General features: G+C 42.0%; 1 protein-coding gene across 1 annotated transcript in view; it reads left to right on the plus strand.

Annotated features, from left to right (window-relative positions):
- Nucleotides 1-20,213, plus strand: part of LOC144599136 (very long-chain specific acyl-CoA dehydrogenase, mitochondrial-like) — a 62,848-nt gene that overhangs the window by 35,118 nt on the left and 7,517 nt on the right. Inside the window, exons 11-17 of the mRNA XM_078409868.1 lie at nt 209-295; nt 1,181-1,243; nt 2,358-2,459; nt 4,329-4,426; nt 9,448-9,520; nt 15,646-15,718; nt 18,969-19,041. Coding sequence (XP_078265994.1) covers nt 209-295; nt 1,181-1,243; nt 2,358-2,459; nt 4,329-4,426; nt 9,448-9,520; nt 15,646-15,718; nt 18,969-19,041 — 569 coding nt within the window. The remainder of the gene's footprint in view (nt 1-208; nt 296-1,180; nt 1,244-2,357; nt 2,460-4,328; nt 4,427-9,447; nt 9,521-15,645; nt 15,719-18,968; nt 19,042-20,213) is intronic.

The following is a 20,213-nucleotide window of genomic DNA, read 5'->3' on the forward strand; positions in this document are numbered from 1 at the left end:
TTCGATATAAAATCTGAATTTGAACAACTGAACCAAATCAATTTTTTTAATGTATTTTTAAATGTATATTTCTATTAAGTTAATCAAGAGTATAGAGCCAGCTACAGATCATTCATTTCAAAAGATACCCGCGGAAGTTAAAGAAATAACGATAAAGTTATTCCATGGCAACATATTTTCTTACTGAAGCTGGTGTGTATTTCTACAGTCAATGGCTTATATGGTCAGTGGTAACATGGATAGAGGTGCAACTGAGTTCCAGATTGAAGCTGCAATTAGCAAAATCTTTGCTTCAGTGAGTATTGATATAGTTTAGGGATTGTTGCTGTGATTGAACCTTGTTAGTATTTTTTATTACTAAATTGTACTGTGTGCAACCTTTTGCTTCCTTGATCCAGTTTCAGTCTGTTTTAGTTTAAAGTCTCTGTGTTTAAAGTGCCTGTCCAGACAAACTGATCTCATGATTTGTGCCTGCAAGTTACCTTACTGTAAGTTCTGTATCCACCATTCTAAGTTCATTCACATCATTGTGGGAAGATACTGAGAGATCTCAGCAATGTATCCCAAACATTAGAGAGAAAACTAAAGGAAATACACATCTCCTCAGGAGACCTTGAGTATTCAAATAGATTTTAGCATTTTGCAGCGAGATTGCAAATGGCAAATACTGTACAGAACAAAAAAACAAGTAAGCACGATCTTTTTTTGATTTTTGCATGTCATGCTTTGTCCTGAAAAAATGTAAATGCATTCAATATGTACATTGCATGGAATATTCACTATACAGTTTGACATTGTTTGAAGTAGATTATTTAGATTTGGATGATAGAGAATAACCATAGTGTTTGACCAATAGAAGTAATTGGATTAAATATAAAGTTTAGACTGTGCTATGACTCTGGTCCAATGCAAACCTCCCCCCCCCCCCTCCACGTCTCCACCCTTCAATGCCCAACATCCACATGCACCCCCCCCCCTCCTCATCCCCTCACCCCTCACCACCCCTTTCCCAGTCCTCGGGAAGATGAATGCAATCATTTGGAAATCATTGCAGAAAATCTGTTCAGATGGGGGATGGGAGAAATTATTCCAATGAACAATTTTCCAAGTTAAATAGCTATTGACTGAAGATGGAGATGGATTTTCTTTCCATTTATCCTATTCATTCATTTTTCCGCAGGAGGCTGCCTGGTTTGTGACTGATGAATGTATCCAGATCTTGGGAGGCATGGGCTATATGCAGGTACTTTGGAGGTGTTGCATGGCCTATATCTGCACACCAAATGGAATGCTCTGTGAAGCAACTGTGGAATTCTTAGCTGGAGTAAGAGATGCATGAATAGCTATAATCGAAGGTGTGGAATTTAAAACAAACTGCACAAAAACATATAAATGGAATCAAAAGGAGCAGGAATATGCTTTTTTGACCTTTTGAGCCTGCACCAAGAGTCACTACTAACATAGCCGATCCTTTGTCTCAACACCAAATTCTTTCCCCCTCTCCCTCCATACTCAATGATGTATTTTGAGTCTATAAATCTACCCATTTCCACCACCTTCTGTGGTAGAGAATTCCTCAGGTACACCGAGCTTTGGGAGAAGAGGTTTCTCCTCACCTGTTCCTACCCTTACCCTGAGACTGTATTCGCTGGTTCTAGACAGTGGAAATATTCTTCCTGTGTCCAGATTGTCAGGCTCTGTCAAAATTATGTGCCTTTCAACAAGGTCGCCCCTCATTCTAAAAACTAGTAAACCTACTGTTTTTTAAAAATCTTCAAACACAACTCATAATATCATATCATGTTGAAAGGCTGGAGCGATTGGGCTTGTATACACTGGAATTTAGAAGGATGAGGGGGGATCTTATTGAAACATATAAGATAATTAGGGGATTGGACACATTAGAGGCAGATAACATGTTCCCAATGTTGGGGGAGTCCAGAACAAGGGGCCACAGTTTAAGAATAAGGGGTAGGCCATTTAGAACGGAGATGAGGAAGAACTTTTTCAGTCAGAGGGTGGTGAAGGTGTGGAATTCTCTGCCTCAGAAGGCAGTGGAGGCCAGTTCGTTGGATGCTTTCAAGAGAGAGCTGGATAGAGCTCTTAAGGATAGCGGAGTGAGGGGGTATGGGGAGAAGGCAGGAACGGGGTACTGATTGAGAGTGATCAGCCATGATCGCATTGAATGGCGGTGCTGGCTCGAAGGGCTGAATGGCCTACTCCTGCACCTATTGTCTATTGTCTATTGTCTATTAATATTGAGGATTTAAAACCTATACATACAAGTACTAGATTGTTCGTAAGTTATCTACTATGTATGCCTCCGTACTAATGTTTACTTATTTGCAATGCTGCAGGAAACAGATATAGAAAGAGTGATGAGAGATTTACGCATCTTCCGTATTTTTGAGGGAACTAATGACATTCTACGATTATTTATTGCACTAACTGGTATTCAGGTATGTTCTGACTGCTTTCGGTATAATATAATCTCATTACAACAAATGCTGATATAGTTCCTGTCCAAAATAACACTTTGCATTTTTCTGCATTGTCTAACAGAAAAAATGTTGTGTACTTTGGTGTACTTACTTATCCAATAGAGTATAAAACACTTGCTTCTCCTGTTTATAGACACAAAATGCTGGAGTAACTCAGCGGGACAGGGAGCAGAATCTGAAGCTTCTCTCCAGAGAAGCTGCCTGTCCCTCTGAGTTACTACAGCATTTTGTGTCTATCTTCGGTTTAAACCAGCATCTGCAGTTCCTTCCAACAACCTTGCCTCTCCTGTTCATTCGCCTTGTGACACACAGTCCTGTGTCAAGCCAGTAGGAGGTGAGCAATTTCACTAATACTGATTCTGATTATTTTTTGAAGCACAATTTATTTTATTTTTGATTGTTATTACATAAGTTGACTTGATTCTCCCATTATAGCATTATTTGTCACTGGTTCACCAGGATTACTTAAGCCTCTACATTATGACTGCCATTGAAGTCCTTTATATGCTCCTTTTATTTTATGCCCCTTTAAGGAATGGGCTTTTCAATAACATTTAGAGCTTCTGTTTCTATCCTATTACTGTTCAATGGACCAAGTCATTCATATTTACTTAACACATAGAGGTTAGATCCATTGTGTCTATGTTATCTGCCAGGTTCCTACTGGTCAGTGTGGATGTGGTGGGCCGAACGGCCGTCTCCATGTTGTATGTCTCCATGACAATACTTTCATTCCCTTTCCCCTCCTTCTTTCTTGTAACCCATTCCCCCAAGTATACCCATTAACAGTCTGTGGTGGGCAATGGTAGCATTGCTGCCTGACAGCGCTTGCAGCGCTGGAGACCTGGGTTCGATCCCGACCACGGGTGCTGTCTTGTACGGACCCCATGGGTTTTCTCCGAGATCTTCAGTTTCCTTCCACACTCCAAAGATGTACTGGTATGTAGGTTAGTTGGCTTGGTGTATGCGTAAATTATCCCTATTGTGTGAAGGATAGTGTTAATGTGTAGGGATCGCTGGTCGGCGTGGACTCAGTGGGCCGAAGGGCCTGTCTCCATGCTGTATCTCTAAAACTAAAAACATTTGATTCTCTTACCACCCACCTAAACTAAGGATATTTACAGCAGCCAATTAACCTAACAATCTTAGTGGGTCAGGCAGCATCTGTGGAGGGAATGGACGGATGATGTTTTGGGTCGGGACGCTTCTTCAAACTTTCCTCTACAAAACTAAGGTAGATTGTTTTTGAAAAAGGACATAAACTTGAAAATGTAAAAGCAAGAAACTGCAGATGCTGTTTGACCAACGAAAGACACAGAGTGCTGGAGTAACTCAGCGGGTCAGGCAGCATCCCTGATGGTTGTTTTGGTTTTGTCACTTATAACTTGAGAAACTGGTGAAAAGAGAAAGCAAGATTGTTCAGTTATAACATTCTATTGCATGTCAATAGTGGCAATCTCTGATAATAAATGAATCATCCTTATTATCAACTAACAGTAGACACCAACTTGTGGAAGTCTAACAGGCTAGAACAAACAAGTTAATCAAATGATGATCTGAAGAAGGGTCTCGACCCAAAATGTCACCTATTCCTTTTCTCCAGACATGCTGTCTGACCCGCTGAGTTACTCCAGCTTTTTGTGTCTATCTTCACAAAAATAATGATTTTTGTTTTTCTAAAATAGCAAAGTTTTAACTTCCATTATTTCAATCTTAGTAATGGAAGAAGTAGATAGTATGAACGGTATATTGTTTATTTGGTACTTTCAGAATGGAATATTTCTGATGTTTTATTCAGCAACATATCTCCATCTGCTCTTGTAACAGAACGCTGCGGTTCACTTGAAGAGACTGCAGGCAATTATGAAGAATCCATTCGCTGACCCCGGAACTCTAATAGCACAAGTCATGAAAAGAGCCAAGCGGTATCGTGAATTCATCTGGAGTACTCCAAGCGTTTAGAGTTTAATAACCCAAGTCGAGCCACAGACTTGGTTGGCGTTTAAGATAGACACAAAATGCTGGATTAACTCAGCGGGACGAGGTAGCTTCTTGAGAGAAGTAATGGGTGACGTTTCAGGTCGAGACCCTTTAGATTGAGAGTCAGGGGAGAGGGAGACGAGAGACCTGGAAGGGTAAGGTGTGAAAATAACAGATGAAAGCAGACGATGATCAAGGAAATATAGAATGGTTCATTGTTGGCTGAGGAGAAGGTGACAACGAGGTGTACAGTCAGAAAAATTAATCAGGACAGTGAAACTAGTCAGAGAACTAGGGTGGGGGAAGTATGAATATTGCTCTCTTTAACTTCAAGTAACCATTGCTTTCCTTCTCTCTCTGTCCGAGAGATGGAAAGCAATGGTTACTTGAAGTTAAAGAGAGCAATATTCATACTGCTGGGTTGCAAGCTACCCAAGCGAAATATGAGGAGCTACTCCCCATATTTGCATTGGGCCTTGCTCTGACAGTGGAGAAGGCCCAGGACAGAAAGGTCAGTTTGGGAATGGGAGGGGGAGTAAAAGTGTTTAGGAGATCACGTAGGCCAAGGTAGACTGAGCAGAGGTGCTTAGAGAAACGAATGCCGAGCCTGTGCTTGGTTGGCATTTGATGGGTGTCTTATGTATGTCTAGTTTTAACTGGGTTTTCTTGTGGCTGGTGAGGACCATGTAGATGGGACTTTGTTTGCAGACCTCAAGTCAACCTTCTTGGTAGTGGAGTAATGAAAGGCCTCTACAGATGTTTGGGGCAGGTTTCAAACTTTCTCACTGGATGTTAAATGCTCATTGTAGATAGGCCCCACAATATAGAACCTGATAGTTTTAATTCCATTAAGAATATTTGGAAGCTTTTAGGGTGCAGTGCATGAAGGATGACTGTGGTGCAGTCATAAAGGTGCACTATAGTGAAAATCTACCACTGATATTCTACCACATGACATTGGGGAACAGTCTAGCACAGTGAGGAATCACTGTTGGCACAATGGACGGTGTTCTTTGGAAGACCAAGAGCTTCAACCCATTTGCCCTGTAATATCTTGTTCTTCATGACTTGTTCAAAGCCCTTTTTTGTAATGATCTATTAATTCAACTTTTTTATAATGGTGAATATTTTTTATAATTATGTATGAATTCAAAATTATGCATGTTACTGATTCCAACTACGCTGAGTAAAACAAAATCCTCTTGCTTCCCTGATATATTTTTGCCAAAGAGTTTTGTTTATTGATCTACTTTCCAGGACAAATAGTTTTTCTTATCTCCTCCATGAAAAGCTCACATCATTGTAAAAACCTTAAATAATTCGCTTAACCACCCTCTATTACAAAGAAACCAATCTTGATATTTCCAGCCTCTCCTTATTGAAGATGTTTTGTGGTAACATCTTGGAGAATCTCCTCTACATCTTATCTAAGTCCTTTACCCTCTACATAAGAATATAAGAATAGTCTAGATATGCCTGTTGTTTCAAATGTTTCCTGGAAGTAACAATATATACTTTCAAATGCACTACGTGTGCCTGGAAATGGACAATTATCAGTTTGGGTCAAGACTCTTGATTTGGTCCTGATGAAGAGTCACAATCCAAAACATCAACTCTTCCCTCCATAGATGGCTGCTTGACCTGCTAAGTTCCTCCATCAGTCTCTTGTGTCTGCATCTTCTAATGTATGACCAGCATCAACCTCTTCTGTTACCTGTTCAACGAATGCCATCAAATTTATTCAATGCAATTTGCCTTTAGTAAATTCACAAGGTTTTGTTGTTTATTGGTGACAAGAGATATTACGGGCGTATGAGGACTAATATGAAGGGTAGGCAATTTAGGCTGCACAAATAATTAATGCAAATATTTCCTTAGAATATGAATTTGTAAACAAGGACATCTCCTGTGTTTGTGTGGGGCCATGTATCCCATGACATGCAAAGGTATTCCACAAAATATCCCACAGCACTAGTTCACATGGCCAGCTAGTATTCATGTGGCTACTTATGTTCCCTTTCTTATATCAAACATTGCTTTAAATACAACCATTTAAAATTTCCTTCAAATTTGTGACGTTTTTCCTACAACCTTCTCAAAAATCATGGCTGAATAAAAAGGAAATGGTAATCTCTTTTACCTGTCTTCCAATCTCCAGCTCACAGTACTTTTCCATTAACTCGCTTTTCTTCCAGATTCACATAAACAAACCTATATCTTCCTCCTCCATCCCTTCTGCTGTAAGTATATTGTCATTTATTCCTGTTGGAATCAACACACTACATGATTATCTACCCCCGAATATTACTTGCCTTCCTTTTTTGCCTCCAATAGTTGGCAGGCTGTTAAAGTACATTGTCACCTCATAACTATTTCAAGGACTTTGGTGGCATACGGCAAATTTAATAGCATCCCTTCACCCTGATATTTACTTTTCAGCTTGGTATAATTCATACCAGGCAAAACAGGTCTGAAGAAGGGTCTCGACCCGAAACGTCACCTATCCTTTTTCTCCAGAGATGCTGTCTTACCTGCTGGGTTTCTCCAGCTTTTTGTGTCTATCTTCAAAATAGTGCGCTTATTCCATGCTAGATTGGATTAGTGTATGTGGCCAGACTGTCAGGTTTGAGATAAAACAAGACAAAAATATTTCAATCACAATGATTATCGTTGGATTCATTTGTAGCTTGGTATTTCTATATTTAGTCATCTTAATGTAGACTTTATGAAATGCAGTAAAATGCAACCTTCCAGGTTGGATGGGTTTGGTTCGCTAGCTCTCTCTCAGTAATAACTCCGGGCCATATCATTGAAAGGTAGGTCTACCCTTCAGTTGACCTCTCCACCTACTTACTTCATTCAGAGGCACAGTGTTCATAAGTGATAGGAGCACAATTAGGCCATTCGGCCCATCAAGTCTACTCTGCCATTCAATCATGGCTGATCTAACTCTTCCCCTCAACCCCATTCTCCTGCCTTCTCCTGCCTTCTCCTCATAACTCCTGACACCCGTACTAATCAAGAATCTATTTAACTCTGTCTTAAACGTTTCCATTGAGTTGGCCTTCAAGTGGCAATGAATTCCACAGATCCACCACCTTCTGACCAAACAAATTAATCCTCATCTCCTTCCTAGAGGAACTTCTTTTTGATCTGAGGCTCTGACCTCTGGTCCTAGACTCTCTCATTAGTGGAAACATCCTCCCCACATCCACTCTATCCAAGCCTTTCACCTATCGATGTTTCAATGTGCCTGCGTAACTCAGCGGGTCAGGCAGCATTGCAGAAGAGCATGGACAGATGACGTTTCGGGTTGGGATCCTGCTTCAGATTCAAGACGGAGAGGTGACATCAAGATGGACAGGTTGGGACCTTTCTTCAGAATTCCAGCAGAAATTATCTAGTGGCACAAGGTTGTGTAATCATATATATGAGCATTCCAATGAAACTATTTTGACAGATATTTTTGATTCACTCGCTGAACTAGTTGGTCATATGGAAGAACCATTCCAGCTTACATTGTACTGGCAGTTTTTGAAGACTCTCTGCTAACTGAATGATAAACATGAGCAGATAGAGTCGTAGAGTCACACAGCTTGGAAACAGGCCCTTCAGCCCAACTTGCCCACACCGCCCAACATGTCCCAACTACAGCAGTCCCACCTGCCTGCGTTTGATGAACAGCGATGAAAAGAGTAAGAGCAGCCATGGCCATTCAGGCTCTTCAGCTGCTCTGCCATTCAATATCACGTAATCCGATTGTAACCTCTGTAATAAAATCCCATCTACAAGTGGGATCTTGTCATGCCCACGCCCATCAGGAAAATATCTACCTCTGCCTCAAAAATATTCAAAGATCTGTATCCATCAGTTTTTGAGGTTCCAAAGAACTCCTAAGAAGAAATACTTCCCTCATCTCTAAAATGGATTAAATCTGGTTGCTCTGAGGCAGTAACTCTAGCACCGAAGCATTGTGTTCCCAAATCTTCTAGCATACTATTTTTGTTTCAGTAGCTCACACAGTGGTTATTAGTACATAATTAGCACCTTTATAAAAACGTAACCCAGTGCACTTTAGGGCAACCATATTGAGAGGAAATATTTGTAAGCTGAGTTCAGTTGCAACTACAAATGATAAAAAAAGGAACACAAGTAAATCACCCCTCATCCGCCTGAAGAAGGGTCTCGACCTGAAACGTCACCCATTCCTTCTCTCCAGAGATGAGTTACTCCAGCATTTTGTGTCTATCACTCCTCATATTTCACTTGGGCAGCTTACAAAGCAGCGGTATGAATATCGATTTCTCCAACATCAAGTAACCCTTGCATCACCATCTCTCTCTCTCCCTCCCTTCCCCACCCTAGTCGTTGTACTAGATTCGCTGTCGTCCTGGTGAGTTTCATTATCTGTAACTCGTTATCACCTAGCCCACAGCTAGCAATGGCCTGCTTCCTTTATTAACGTCACTTTTTTGCATATCTTTCGTTCATTTGTTCTATACATCTCTCTATATTACCGTCTATGTCTCTCATTTCCCTTTCCCCAGACTCTGTCTGAAGAAGGGTCTCGACCCAAAACATCACCTGTTCCTTTCCTCCAGAGATGCTGTCTGGCCCGCTGATCCAGCATTGTGTCTATCTTCACACAAGTAAATCAGGCAGGTATCGGCTGTAGACCCCTGTCTAGTTTCCTCCCTTCTGTTGAAAAAAACACCCTGGACAGTAAACAGGATGATTTTGCTGAAAGAAGGCATAGATTCCGAACACCTCAATGTTGTGCCCAAGATCGAAATCTCAATGCAAAGCTAGCCTATTTTATGCTGCATTTCGCAATAAATGTTCACAATTTAATTCCTCGTGCAAGCAATATGGAAATAAAGAGATGAAAGATGTGGATTGCTACACAAATAGTTATATTTCTTTCTTGGTTGTTGATGTGCTTTAATCCCTCTGCTGTATTCCACAGAAAACTGGGCATGTCTCCTAATCAATCGTTAAGGAACGTAATACACCAGGATCTGAACTCCAGTGGGGAATTGGTAATTATTTATAAGAATATTGTAATATTTTGCTTAAAGGGATACACAAGACCATGTGTATTCCTTAGTGTAGACCAATTTAGTTTAGAGATTCAGCGAGGAAACAGGCACTTCGGCCCACTGTGCCTGCACTGCCCAGCGATCTTGGCACACTAACACTATCCTATACACACACACACACACACACAGGACAATTTACAATTATATCAAACCAATTAACCTACAAACGCCTTTGGAGTGTGGGAGGAAACTGAAGATCTCGGAGAAAAACCCACACAGTCACGGGGAGAACGTACAGAGTTTGTCGGTGGTTGGGATCGAACCTGGGCTTCTGGCATTGTAAGCATTGTAAGGGGCCTGTCCCAATTAGGCGTTTTTTTAGTCGACTGCCGGCGACTGTCATAGTCGTAGCAGGTCGCCGAAAAACCGGCGACTGGACCCCCCCTACGACAATGTCTACAACAAGCTACAACAACCTACCACCTAGTCGACGTCTAGCTACGGCAAGCTACCGACAACCGGCAACCCAGTTGTCGCGATGTAGGACATCCACCTACGACCGCGCCTATGACAAACTACGACCACGCAGGCAACAACCTACGACAACTGAAGTCAACCTATGTCTACCCGCGACAAGCTACGACAATCTACGACCCTGTCAAAGACAACTGAAGACAATTCACATCATTTTGGCCTCCGGTTTTGATGTCGGTACCTGTCGTCGGTTGACGTAGGTTGACGTAGGTAGTCGCCAATGGAATTTGCCGAAGTCAGCACCGGCGACAACCTACGTCACCTGGCGACAACCTACGCCAGTACCCAGGTCAGGAGAGGTCAAGCTACGATCATTGGCGTCAAACCAACAGCTGCCAACATTTTTTTAACATTTTAAAATCCGGAAGCGACCAGAAAAACGCTACGACTCTTTGGAGACTACTCACGACAATGCAGGGGACACACCAGCGACCGTGTGGCGACAGCCTAGTCGCCTGTCATCGCCTAAAAACTCGCCTAAGTGGGACTGGGGTTTAAGGCAGCAACTCTACCACTGCACCACCATGCCGCCCCTTGAAGCCGCCAATTCTTGAAGTAGTACGGATTGAAATGCAATCTTCTAGCTGCTGGAGTAGTTTTGTTCTGCGAGATGTACCCCATACACTTTGAGATGGGTGTGAATGCCTGAGAAGTATCCCATCTCCATTGCCATGAGGGTTCTGGAAGCTTGGCAAAAAATCGATTCGCAGAATGGAACCAGCTTTGATAAATCTTGTTTACATTTATTTCAATGTGTCGTTCAAGACGAATGATGGTGCGGGGCAGTGTGGTGAAAAATAAGTTTGTGTAAAAATCTATTAATTCCCTACATTTAATATTCTGATCCTTAGCATTCCCTCGCCCCCAAAGTAAGTTAACATTTCTGCTTACCACCTAATTTTCCTCTGTAAAAATTCCTGAAACCTAATTTTTGACTTTTATTCATCTGGGGCACATACCTCCTGATGTGTCCCTGGGTACAATTCCGTTTATAACATAGTAGAATGTTTGCAAGGCACCTCATGAAGCTGTTTAATAACAGTACTGTAAAGTGCTGTGCAATGCTTTACTAATTAAAACTATAATTTACACGCCCACGTTGTTGCTTATGATACATGCCAGTCACTGACATACTATTTAGTTCCCCAAAGGACTTTTATTAAACTCTGACCCAAGCTGTTAAGTTTCTTGCATAAAACAACAAATACTTGTTAGGTTTTTTTCAGCTTATTGCTTGCAGATGTAACCTCTCAACTGTTAACAAATCTATCAAACATTTCTTTTTTGTAAGGAACAAAAATACAGGCGAATTTCACATTAATATGAAAATTATATTGACCTTCTGCCCCAATGAATATTAATAGTACATGCAGATATCATTTAGGAAAAACTCTAATCTTTCTGCATTGACATTTCACAAGTGATAAACATAGAAAATAGAACAGTACAGCGCAATAGTCCACGATGTCTGTGCTGAACATGATGCCTAACTGAATTGGAAACATAGAAATAATAGAAAAATAGGTTCAGGAGTCGGCCATTCACCCTTCGAGCCAGCACCACCATTCAATATGATCAAGGCTGATCATCTAAAATCAGTACCCCATTCCTGCTTTTTCCCCATATCAATGGATTCCTTTAGCCCTAAGAGAAAAATCTAACTCTCTCTTGAAAACATCCAGTGAATTGGCCTCCACTGCCTGCCCCTTATTCTTAAACTGTGACCCCTGGTTCTGGACCCCCCAATATCAGGAACATTTTTTCTGCATCTAGCCTGTCCAATCCATTAAGAATTTTATATGTTTCTATAAGATCTCTCATCCTAAATTCCAGTTAATACAAGCCCAGTCGACCCATTCTTTCATCATATGTCAGTCCCGCCATCCCGGGAATTAACCTGGTGAACCTGCGCTGCACTCCCTCAATAGCAAAAATGTCCTTCCTCAAATTAGGAGACCACAACTGCACACAATACTCCAGGTCCGGTCTCACCAGGGCCCTGTACAACTGCAGTAGAACCTCCTTGCTCCTAAACTCAAATCCTCTCGCAATGAAGGCCAACAAGCCAATAAGCTTTCTTCACTGCCTGCTGTACCTATATGCTTATTTTTCAGTGACTGATGTATAAACACACCCAGGTCTTGTTGCACCTCCCCTTTTCCTAATCTGACACCATTCAGATAATATTCTGCCTTCCTGTTCTTGCCACCAAAGCGGATAACCTCACATTTATCTACATTATACTGCATCTGCCGACTCACCCAACCTATCCAGGTCACCCTGCAGCCTCATAGCATCCTCCTTGCAGCTCACACTGCCACCCAGCTTTATGTCATCCACAAACTTGGAGATGTCATACTTAATTCCTTCGTCTAAATGTTAATATATATTGTAAATAACTGGGGTCCCAGCTCCGAGCCTTGCGGCACCCCACTAGTCACTGCTTGTCATTCTGAAAAGGACCTGTTAATTCCTACTCTTTGCTTCCTGTCTGCCAACCAGTTCTCTATCCATGTCTATACCCTACTCCCAATACCATGTGCTCCAATTTTACATACTAATCTCTTGTGTGGGACCTTGTCAAAGGCTTTTTGAAAGTCCAGATGCACCACATTCACTGGCTCTCCCTTATCCATTCTACTTGTTACATCCTCAAAAAATTCCAGAAGATTGGTCAAGCATGATTTCCCCTTCATAAATCCATGCTGACTTTGACCGATCCTGTCACTGCTTTCCAAATGCGTTGCTATAACATCTTTAACAATCGACTCAAGTATCTTCCCCACTACCGATGTCAGGCTAACTGGTTTTCCCCGATTTCTTACTCCCTCCTTTCTTAAAAAGTGGGGTTACATTGGCTACCCTCCAGCCCACAGGACCTGCTGAGAGTCGAGAGAACATTGGAAAATTATCACCAATGCATCCACGATTTCTAGGGCCACCTCCTTGAGTACTCTGGGATGCAGACCATCAGGCCCTGGGGATTTATCTGCCTTCAGTCCCAACAGTTTACCTAACACCATTTCCTGACTAATGTGGTTTCCCTTCAGTACCACCTCCCACTAGATCCTCGGTCCCCTAGTATTTCTGGGAGATTGTTTGTGTCTTCCTTAGTGAAGACAGAACCAAAGTACTCGTTTAACTGTTCTGTCATTTCTTTGTTTCCCATTATAATTTCACCTGTCTCTGATTGTAAGGGACCTATATTTGTCTTCACTAATCTTTTCCTTTTTGCATATCTAAAGAAGCTTTTAGAGTCAGTTTTTATATTCCCCACAAGCTTTCTTTATTGTTCTTTTTTCCCCCCTCTTAATTAACCCCTTTGTCTTCTGTTGAGTTCTAAATTTCTCCCAGTCCTCTGGTTTGCTGCTTCCTCGGGCCAATTTATATGCCTCTTCCTTGGGTTTAACACTATCCTTGACTTCCCTCATTAGCCACGGTTGAGCCGCCTTCCCCGTTTTGTTTTTTCACCAGACAGCAATAAACAATTTTTGAAGTTCATCCATGCGGTCTTTAAATTTTTGCCATTGCATTTCCACCGTCAACCCTTTAAGTATAATTTGCCAGCTAATTAGCTATCCTGGCTATTTCCCCTCTCATCCCTTCAAAGTCTCCTTTCTTTAAGTTCAGGACCCTAGTCTCTGAATTAACCGTGTTACTTTCCATCCTAATGTAGAATTCCACCATATTATGGTCGCTGTTGCCCAAGGGGCCTTGTACAACAAGATTGCTAACTAATCCTTCCTTATTACACAATACCCTGTCTAGGATGACCTGTCCTCTCGTCGGTTCTTCTACATATTGGTTTACAAAACCATCCCATAAACATTCCAGGAAATCCTCCTCCTCAACGCTGCTACCAATTTGGTTGGCCCAATCTATATGTAGATTAAAGTCACCCATGATAACTGCTGTACTTTTGGTACATGTATCCCTAATTTCCTGCTTGATGCTGTCCCCAACCTCTCCCCACTGCTGTCTGGTGGTCTGTATACAACTCCAACAAGTGTTTTCTGCCCTGGGCTATTTCGCAGTTCTACCCATACCGATTCTACAGCATCCAAGCTAATGTCTCTCCTTGCTATTGCATTAATCTTCTCTTTGACCAGCAATGCCACCCACCTCCTCTTCCTTCTGCATATCCTTCCTGAATATCGAATACCCCTGCATGTTTAGCTCCCAGCCTTGGTCACCCTGGAGCCATGTTTCCCTAATTCCGACTATATCATATTCCTTAACTACTAACTGCACATTCAATCCATCCACCTAATTACTAATTAATCCCTTCTGCCTGCATATGTTCCATATCCCACCATTCCCTGCTTATTCATGTGTCTATCTAAAAGCCTCTTAAACGTCACTATTGTATCTGCTTCTACCACTGCTCCTGGCAGTGCATTCCGGGCAGTTACTAATCTCATCATAATAAATTTGTCCCACTCATCTCCTTTAAGCTTTTTCCCTCTGTCCTTTGTTGTGATGCTCTTTAGTATTTGATAATTTCACTGGGACAAAGGTTTTGACTATCACCTCTATCTAAACCTCTCACAATTTTATAAACTTCTATTAGATCTCCCCACTCCACTCCAGAAAAAGCCATCCAAGTTTGTCCAGCCTCTTCTATTCAGAGATCACCCTGGTAAACCTCTTCTGCATCCTCTCCAACGTCACCACTTCCTCGCTGTAATTGGGCAACCAGAACCGCACACAATGCTCCAAATATGGCCCAGCCAAATTTCAATAAAGCCACAGCATGACTTCTTTACTCTTATACCCATTGCCCTGACTGATGAATTCAAGTATATTATATGCATATGTAAAATATTTGACTAAATCAAAGCCCCTTCCTTGTGTTCTTTTCTCCAGATTCTCATTTTCAGTATATTTGAGAGTAATAGTCAGTATTTTAAGTAGAAACAAGGAATGCTGGTTTCCACAAAAGGACACAAAATGTTGGAGTAACTCAGCAGGTCAGGCAGCATCTCTGGAGAACATGGATAGATGGCATTTTGGGTCTGGGCCCTTCTTCAGACTGAAGAAGGGTCCCAATCGAAAACACCACCTATCCATGTTCTCCAGAGATGTTGCCTGGCCTGCTGAGTTACTCCAGTACTTTGTGTCCTGTAGGTATTTTAAGTTTTATTTGATGATAACCAACCACTCAACACACATAGGATTGGCTGAATGTTTTGATCAGAATTGTTAAGTCAAGTCGATTGTTAGTTATTGCCACGGTCTGAAGAACAGTGAGGTACTGGTAGAATGAAAATCATGCTTACAGCAACATCCCAGGCACAGAGACTCGCGAGAACATAGTATTTTGTACCATCATAAGGCAAAATAAAATCAATTTAGTTAATACAAACCTTGCAGCAACCTGGTGCAATTGTTATCAAGCAATTACGGATAGGAATATTTAGGTTTATACATTGAAATTCATCATGCAAATATAAAACTGAGTTATGTTTTCAGGCAAAGGAGAATTACATTGTAGCTTGACATGTCTGAATGGTGTTTTTCTGAGACCAATAACTTGACAATGCCTTCCCTTCAAACAAGTTGAAAATTAATAGAGGGCTTTATGTTTACAGGTGGTGAAGGCCATCGACCACTTTGGGACATCCATTGAAGATCTGCTATTGAAATATAAAAATAAAGTAATAGGTATGTGTGGCACCACTTGTATGATCCAAAAATAAGTAACGAGTAAAAGAACATTTGCCCTTTTGCAAAGCAACCATATGTGTAAAACATATTATTGTCATGACCACGTTATAGAAGCATAAATGCACTTCCTCGTGAGTTAGTTACTCATTGTGAGTTACTCATTACTCAATCTGCACACTGGCTGATGTTGCTTGTTGTGAGTCGTGGATTCCACCTTGCCTATGGGAGATCAGTGGTACTCAGGTGCTCATTAACTTCATCAGTCTGAAGAAGGGTCTCGACCCGAAACGTCACCCATTCCTTCTCTCCTGAGATGCTGCCTGACTTGCTGAGTTACTCCAGCATTTTGTGAATAAATACCTTCGATTTGTACCAGCATCTGCAGTTATCTTCTTATAGTACTCGTGTATCTAGCTGCTCTCCCGGTCCAGCCCAGAACACAAACCCAGCTCCACAGATCTTATTTGTTTTTAAGTTCAGTAAAATGTTTTTAGGTTTGATCAGATAAAGCTGTGGCTCCCCCAAACTTGCCTGGGGTTTAACTTCATCTGCTTCCCCTAACTGAATTGGAGGTGAGAGAGTGACCCTTTGGAAAAGCAGGACAAATGGGGGCGGGGAGAGGGGAGGGGAAGATATCCTTTAGCTAGTGGAAATGTTGAAGAATGAGGTGCTGGATCCAGAAGCTGGTGGGGTGGAAGGTAAGAGATCTCTCAAGTGCCTCCAACTGGATAGTTCCCCAACCCTATTCACTGGAATTTAGAAGGAAGAGAGGGTGATTTTATAGAAACATATAAAATTCATAAAGGATTGGACAGGCTAGATGCAGGAGAAAATGTTCCCAATGTTGCGAGAGTCCAGAATCATGGGGTCACAGTTTAAGAATAAGGAGTAGGCCATTTAGGACTGAGATGAGGAAAAACTTCACCCAGAGAGTTGTGAATTTGTGGAATTCTCTGCCACAGAAGGTAGTGAAGGCCAATTCACTGGATGTTTTGAAGAGAGAGTTAGATTTAGCTCTTAGGGCTAAAGGAATCAAGGGAATCTGAATTTAGATGATCAGCCATGATCATATTGAATGGCGGTGCTGGCTCAAAGGGCCGAATGGCCTACTCTTGCACCTATTTTTCTATGTTTCTATATTGCCCGTTTCCATCTCCTACCCAAGGTTCACAAGCAGGACTGTTCTGCCAGGCTTATTGTATCCACATGCACTTGTCCTGCTGAAATGATCTGGATTCCATCTTGAGCATGTCATTTCAACAACTTCCAATTCTCTGCGTAATTCATCGTGACTGTGTGGTCTGCTTATTCCCTCTCCATGCTTCCCTTCTCCTTCCACCTCTCTGCTTCATCTAGAGGAGGCGCGTCATCTGTCCCCTCACCTCCACCCTCACCATCACCCAGGGACCTAAGCAGCCCTTCCTGGTGAGACAGAGAGTCATCTGCACTTCCTCCCACCTCATCTGCGGCATTTGGTGACCTTGATGTGGCCTCCTCATCATTGGTGGGACCAAACACGTACTTGACGATGATTTTCCGAGCACCTGTGCTCTGTCCGCTTCTGGATCTTCTGGTTGACAGTATTTTAATTCCCTTTCTCATTCCCTTACCAACCCTATGTGTTCTCAGCCTTTGCACTGCCAAGGTGAGGTGAAACACAAACCAGAGGAACGGCACCTTACAATCTTCATGGGTTCACCCAATGTTATGAACATTGCATTCTCCAATTTCAAATAACCTGCCATTCGGCCCTTTGAGCCAGCACCGCCATTCAATATGATCATGGCTGATCATCTAAAATGAGTACCCCGTTCCTGCTTTTTCCTCATTCTGTCCCTTCTCCCTTCCCATCTACCACCAGCCCTCATCCCATCTCCCTTCCCATCGACCACCAGCCCTCATCCCATTTCCCTGGTTCTCTCTCACGCTCCCTTCTTCCAACCTACTCCCAGTCCCCTATCTTTCTTCAATCCCAGTCACATCCTCCCACTGAATCCCCGTCCCTCCTGTTGCTCACCCCTCCCCTGGTTATTACCTTCCATCTACCACCAGCCCTCATTCACTTCAATTCTTCACCATCCTTTCTTATCTTTTTGCAGAATCTGCAGCCTATTGTCCTCCACGTTACCTCTCAGACTCTGTTGTTATTTTGACTCTCTCCTCCACCACCTCCCAATTATTTCCCAATCCACCCTTCTTACCTGTCGCTTGCCAGTTCTTGTCCCAGTCCCTCCACCACCTCTTTGCAACGGCTAATCCCCTGCTGCCCTTTCTGTCCAGATGAAGTATCCCGACCACAAACATGGAATGTTTGTTTCCTTCCACAAAAGCTGCCCGAACGGCTGAGTTCCTCCTGTTGCTCTCATTTTTTAACAAAGTTCTATGTTGCCCTGTCCATCTAAAGTTTTGCATGGCAATGAAATTATTTCTGAGGTCATTTTCTGCCTTAACTATAAGATACTTTGAATAAGAGAGAATATTGCCATGTTCATCATGGAGTTTCTGGCTTTAATAATGTTTTTTAAAAAATCCTGTACATCTCATCTTGTTGAAACCAGTACATAATAGTGTCCTGATTAAGGAGATATTAACTACAAACACAAACAAAAAACTTTCCTCCTACCTTCTAGTATTCCAAAAGTTCAAACCGGAAATAAATATAAATGCACAAAATGCTCTGTTGTCTGGGCATTATGGAAAGGGCTACCAGGTCTGGGTGGCACATGTGATAAAGCCAGAGACCCAGGTTCGATCCTGACATTGGGTGGTGTCTCTGTGAAGTTTGCACGTTCTCACTGTGACTATGTGGGTTTCTCTCTGGGTACTCCGGTTTCCTCCCACACTCCAAAGTCGTACGGGTTTATAGGTTAATTGGATTCTGTAAAAACTACCCCCAATGTGTAGGGGGTGGATGAGAATGTGGGATAACATGGAACAGGTGTGAACGGCTGATTGATGGGCGGTGTGGACTTGGTGGGTTAAAAGTGTAGGAAGGAACTGCAGATGCTAGTTTAAAGCAAAAATAGACACAAAAAGCTGGAGTAATTCAGCAGTCAGGCAGCATCTCTGAGAAAAGGAAAAGGTGACATTTCGGGTCGAGCCCCTTAAAGGGCCTGTTTCCATGCTTTGTCTCTAAACTAACTTAAACTAAAGTCAGAGGATTGCTTTTGGCATGTGCTGTAGTCTGCACATGGTGCTGTATTTGTCTGATATCAAAGCTTTACACTAACTTCATGCTGTTTTACAGATCAGCAATTTTTATTAAAGAAAATTGCGGATGCAGCCATTGATATTTATGCCATGACTGTGGTCATCTCCAGGTAAGCTCTTGAAAGGCAATATTCTGCTCTCTGATATTATCGTTTAATTTAGTTTAGAGATACAGTGCGGAAACAGGCCCTTCGGTCTACCGAGCCCACGCCGACCTGCGATACCTCCACACACTTAACACTATTCTGCAAATACTAGGGACAATTTATTATTTTTTTTACCAAAGCCTTAACCTACAAACCTGTACGTCTTTGGAGTGTGGGATGAAACCGGAGTACCCGGAGAAAACACACGCAGGTCTCGGGTAGAACATACAAACTCCGTACAGACAGCACCCGTAGTCAGGATCGAACCCGGGTCTCTGGCGCTGTTAGGCAGCAACTCTACCGCTTTGCCCCTTGCTGAATTTCAGCATTCATTATTTCACACAGCTATTGAAAGAATCAATGGATATCTTCTGCTACTTTGTGTGATTTTCATTACAAACACTTCATTTCAATACCAGAATGTGAACAGTCAATGATTTGTCATATCGTTCATTACTAATGTACAAAATGCACTGTTTTACAATACAATGTTTGGTATAAAGCATTTTAAGATCTTATTATTGCAATATAGAAAACATAGAAAACATAGAAAATAGGTGCAGGAGTAGGCCATTCGGTCCTTCGAGCCTGCACCGCCATTCAATATGATCATGGCTGATCATCCAGCTCAGTAACCTGTACCTGCCTTCTCTCCATACCCCCTGATCCCTTTAGCCACAAGGGCCACATCTAACTCTCTCTTAAATATAGCCAATGAACTGGCCTCAACTACCTTCTGTGACAGAGAATTTCACAGAGTCACCACTCTCTGTGTGAAGAAATGTTTTCTCATCTTGGTCCTAAAAGACTTCCCCCTTATCCTTAAGCTGTGACCCCTGGTTCTGGACTTCCCCAACATCGGTAACAATCTTCCCGCATCTAGCCTCTCCAACCCCTTAAGAATTTTATATGTTTCAATAAGATCCCCCCTCAGTCTTCTAAATTCCAGCGAGTACAAGCCTAGTCTATCCAGTCTTTCTTCATATGAAAGTCCTGCCATCCAAGGGATCAATCTGGGATATACAATATAAGCTGCACAATTCACCTCAATGGTATGCATGGCATACTGCACTATCAATGAAAGTTATTAAAATAATTTATTTCAATATTACCACATTCAAAAAAGAATAATACAT

This window comes from Rhinoraja longicauda, chromosome 13, assembly GCF_053455715.1.
Source record: "Rhinoraja longicauda isolate Sanriku21f chromosome 13, sRhiLon1.1, whole genome shotgun sequence".
NCBI classification, from domain to species: domain Eukaryota; kingdom Metazoa; phylum Chordata; class Chondrichthyes; order Rajiformes; family Arhynchobatidae; genus Rhinoraja; species Rhinoraja longicauda.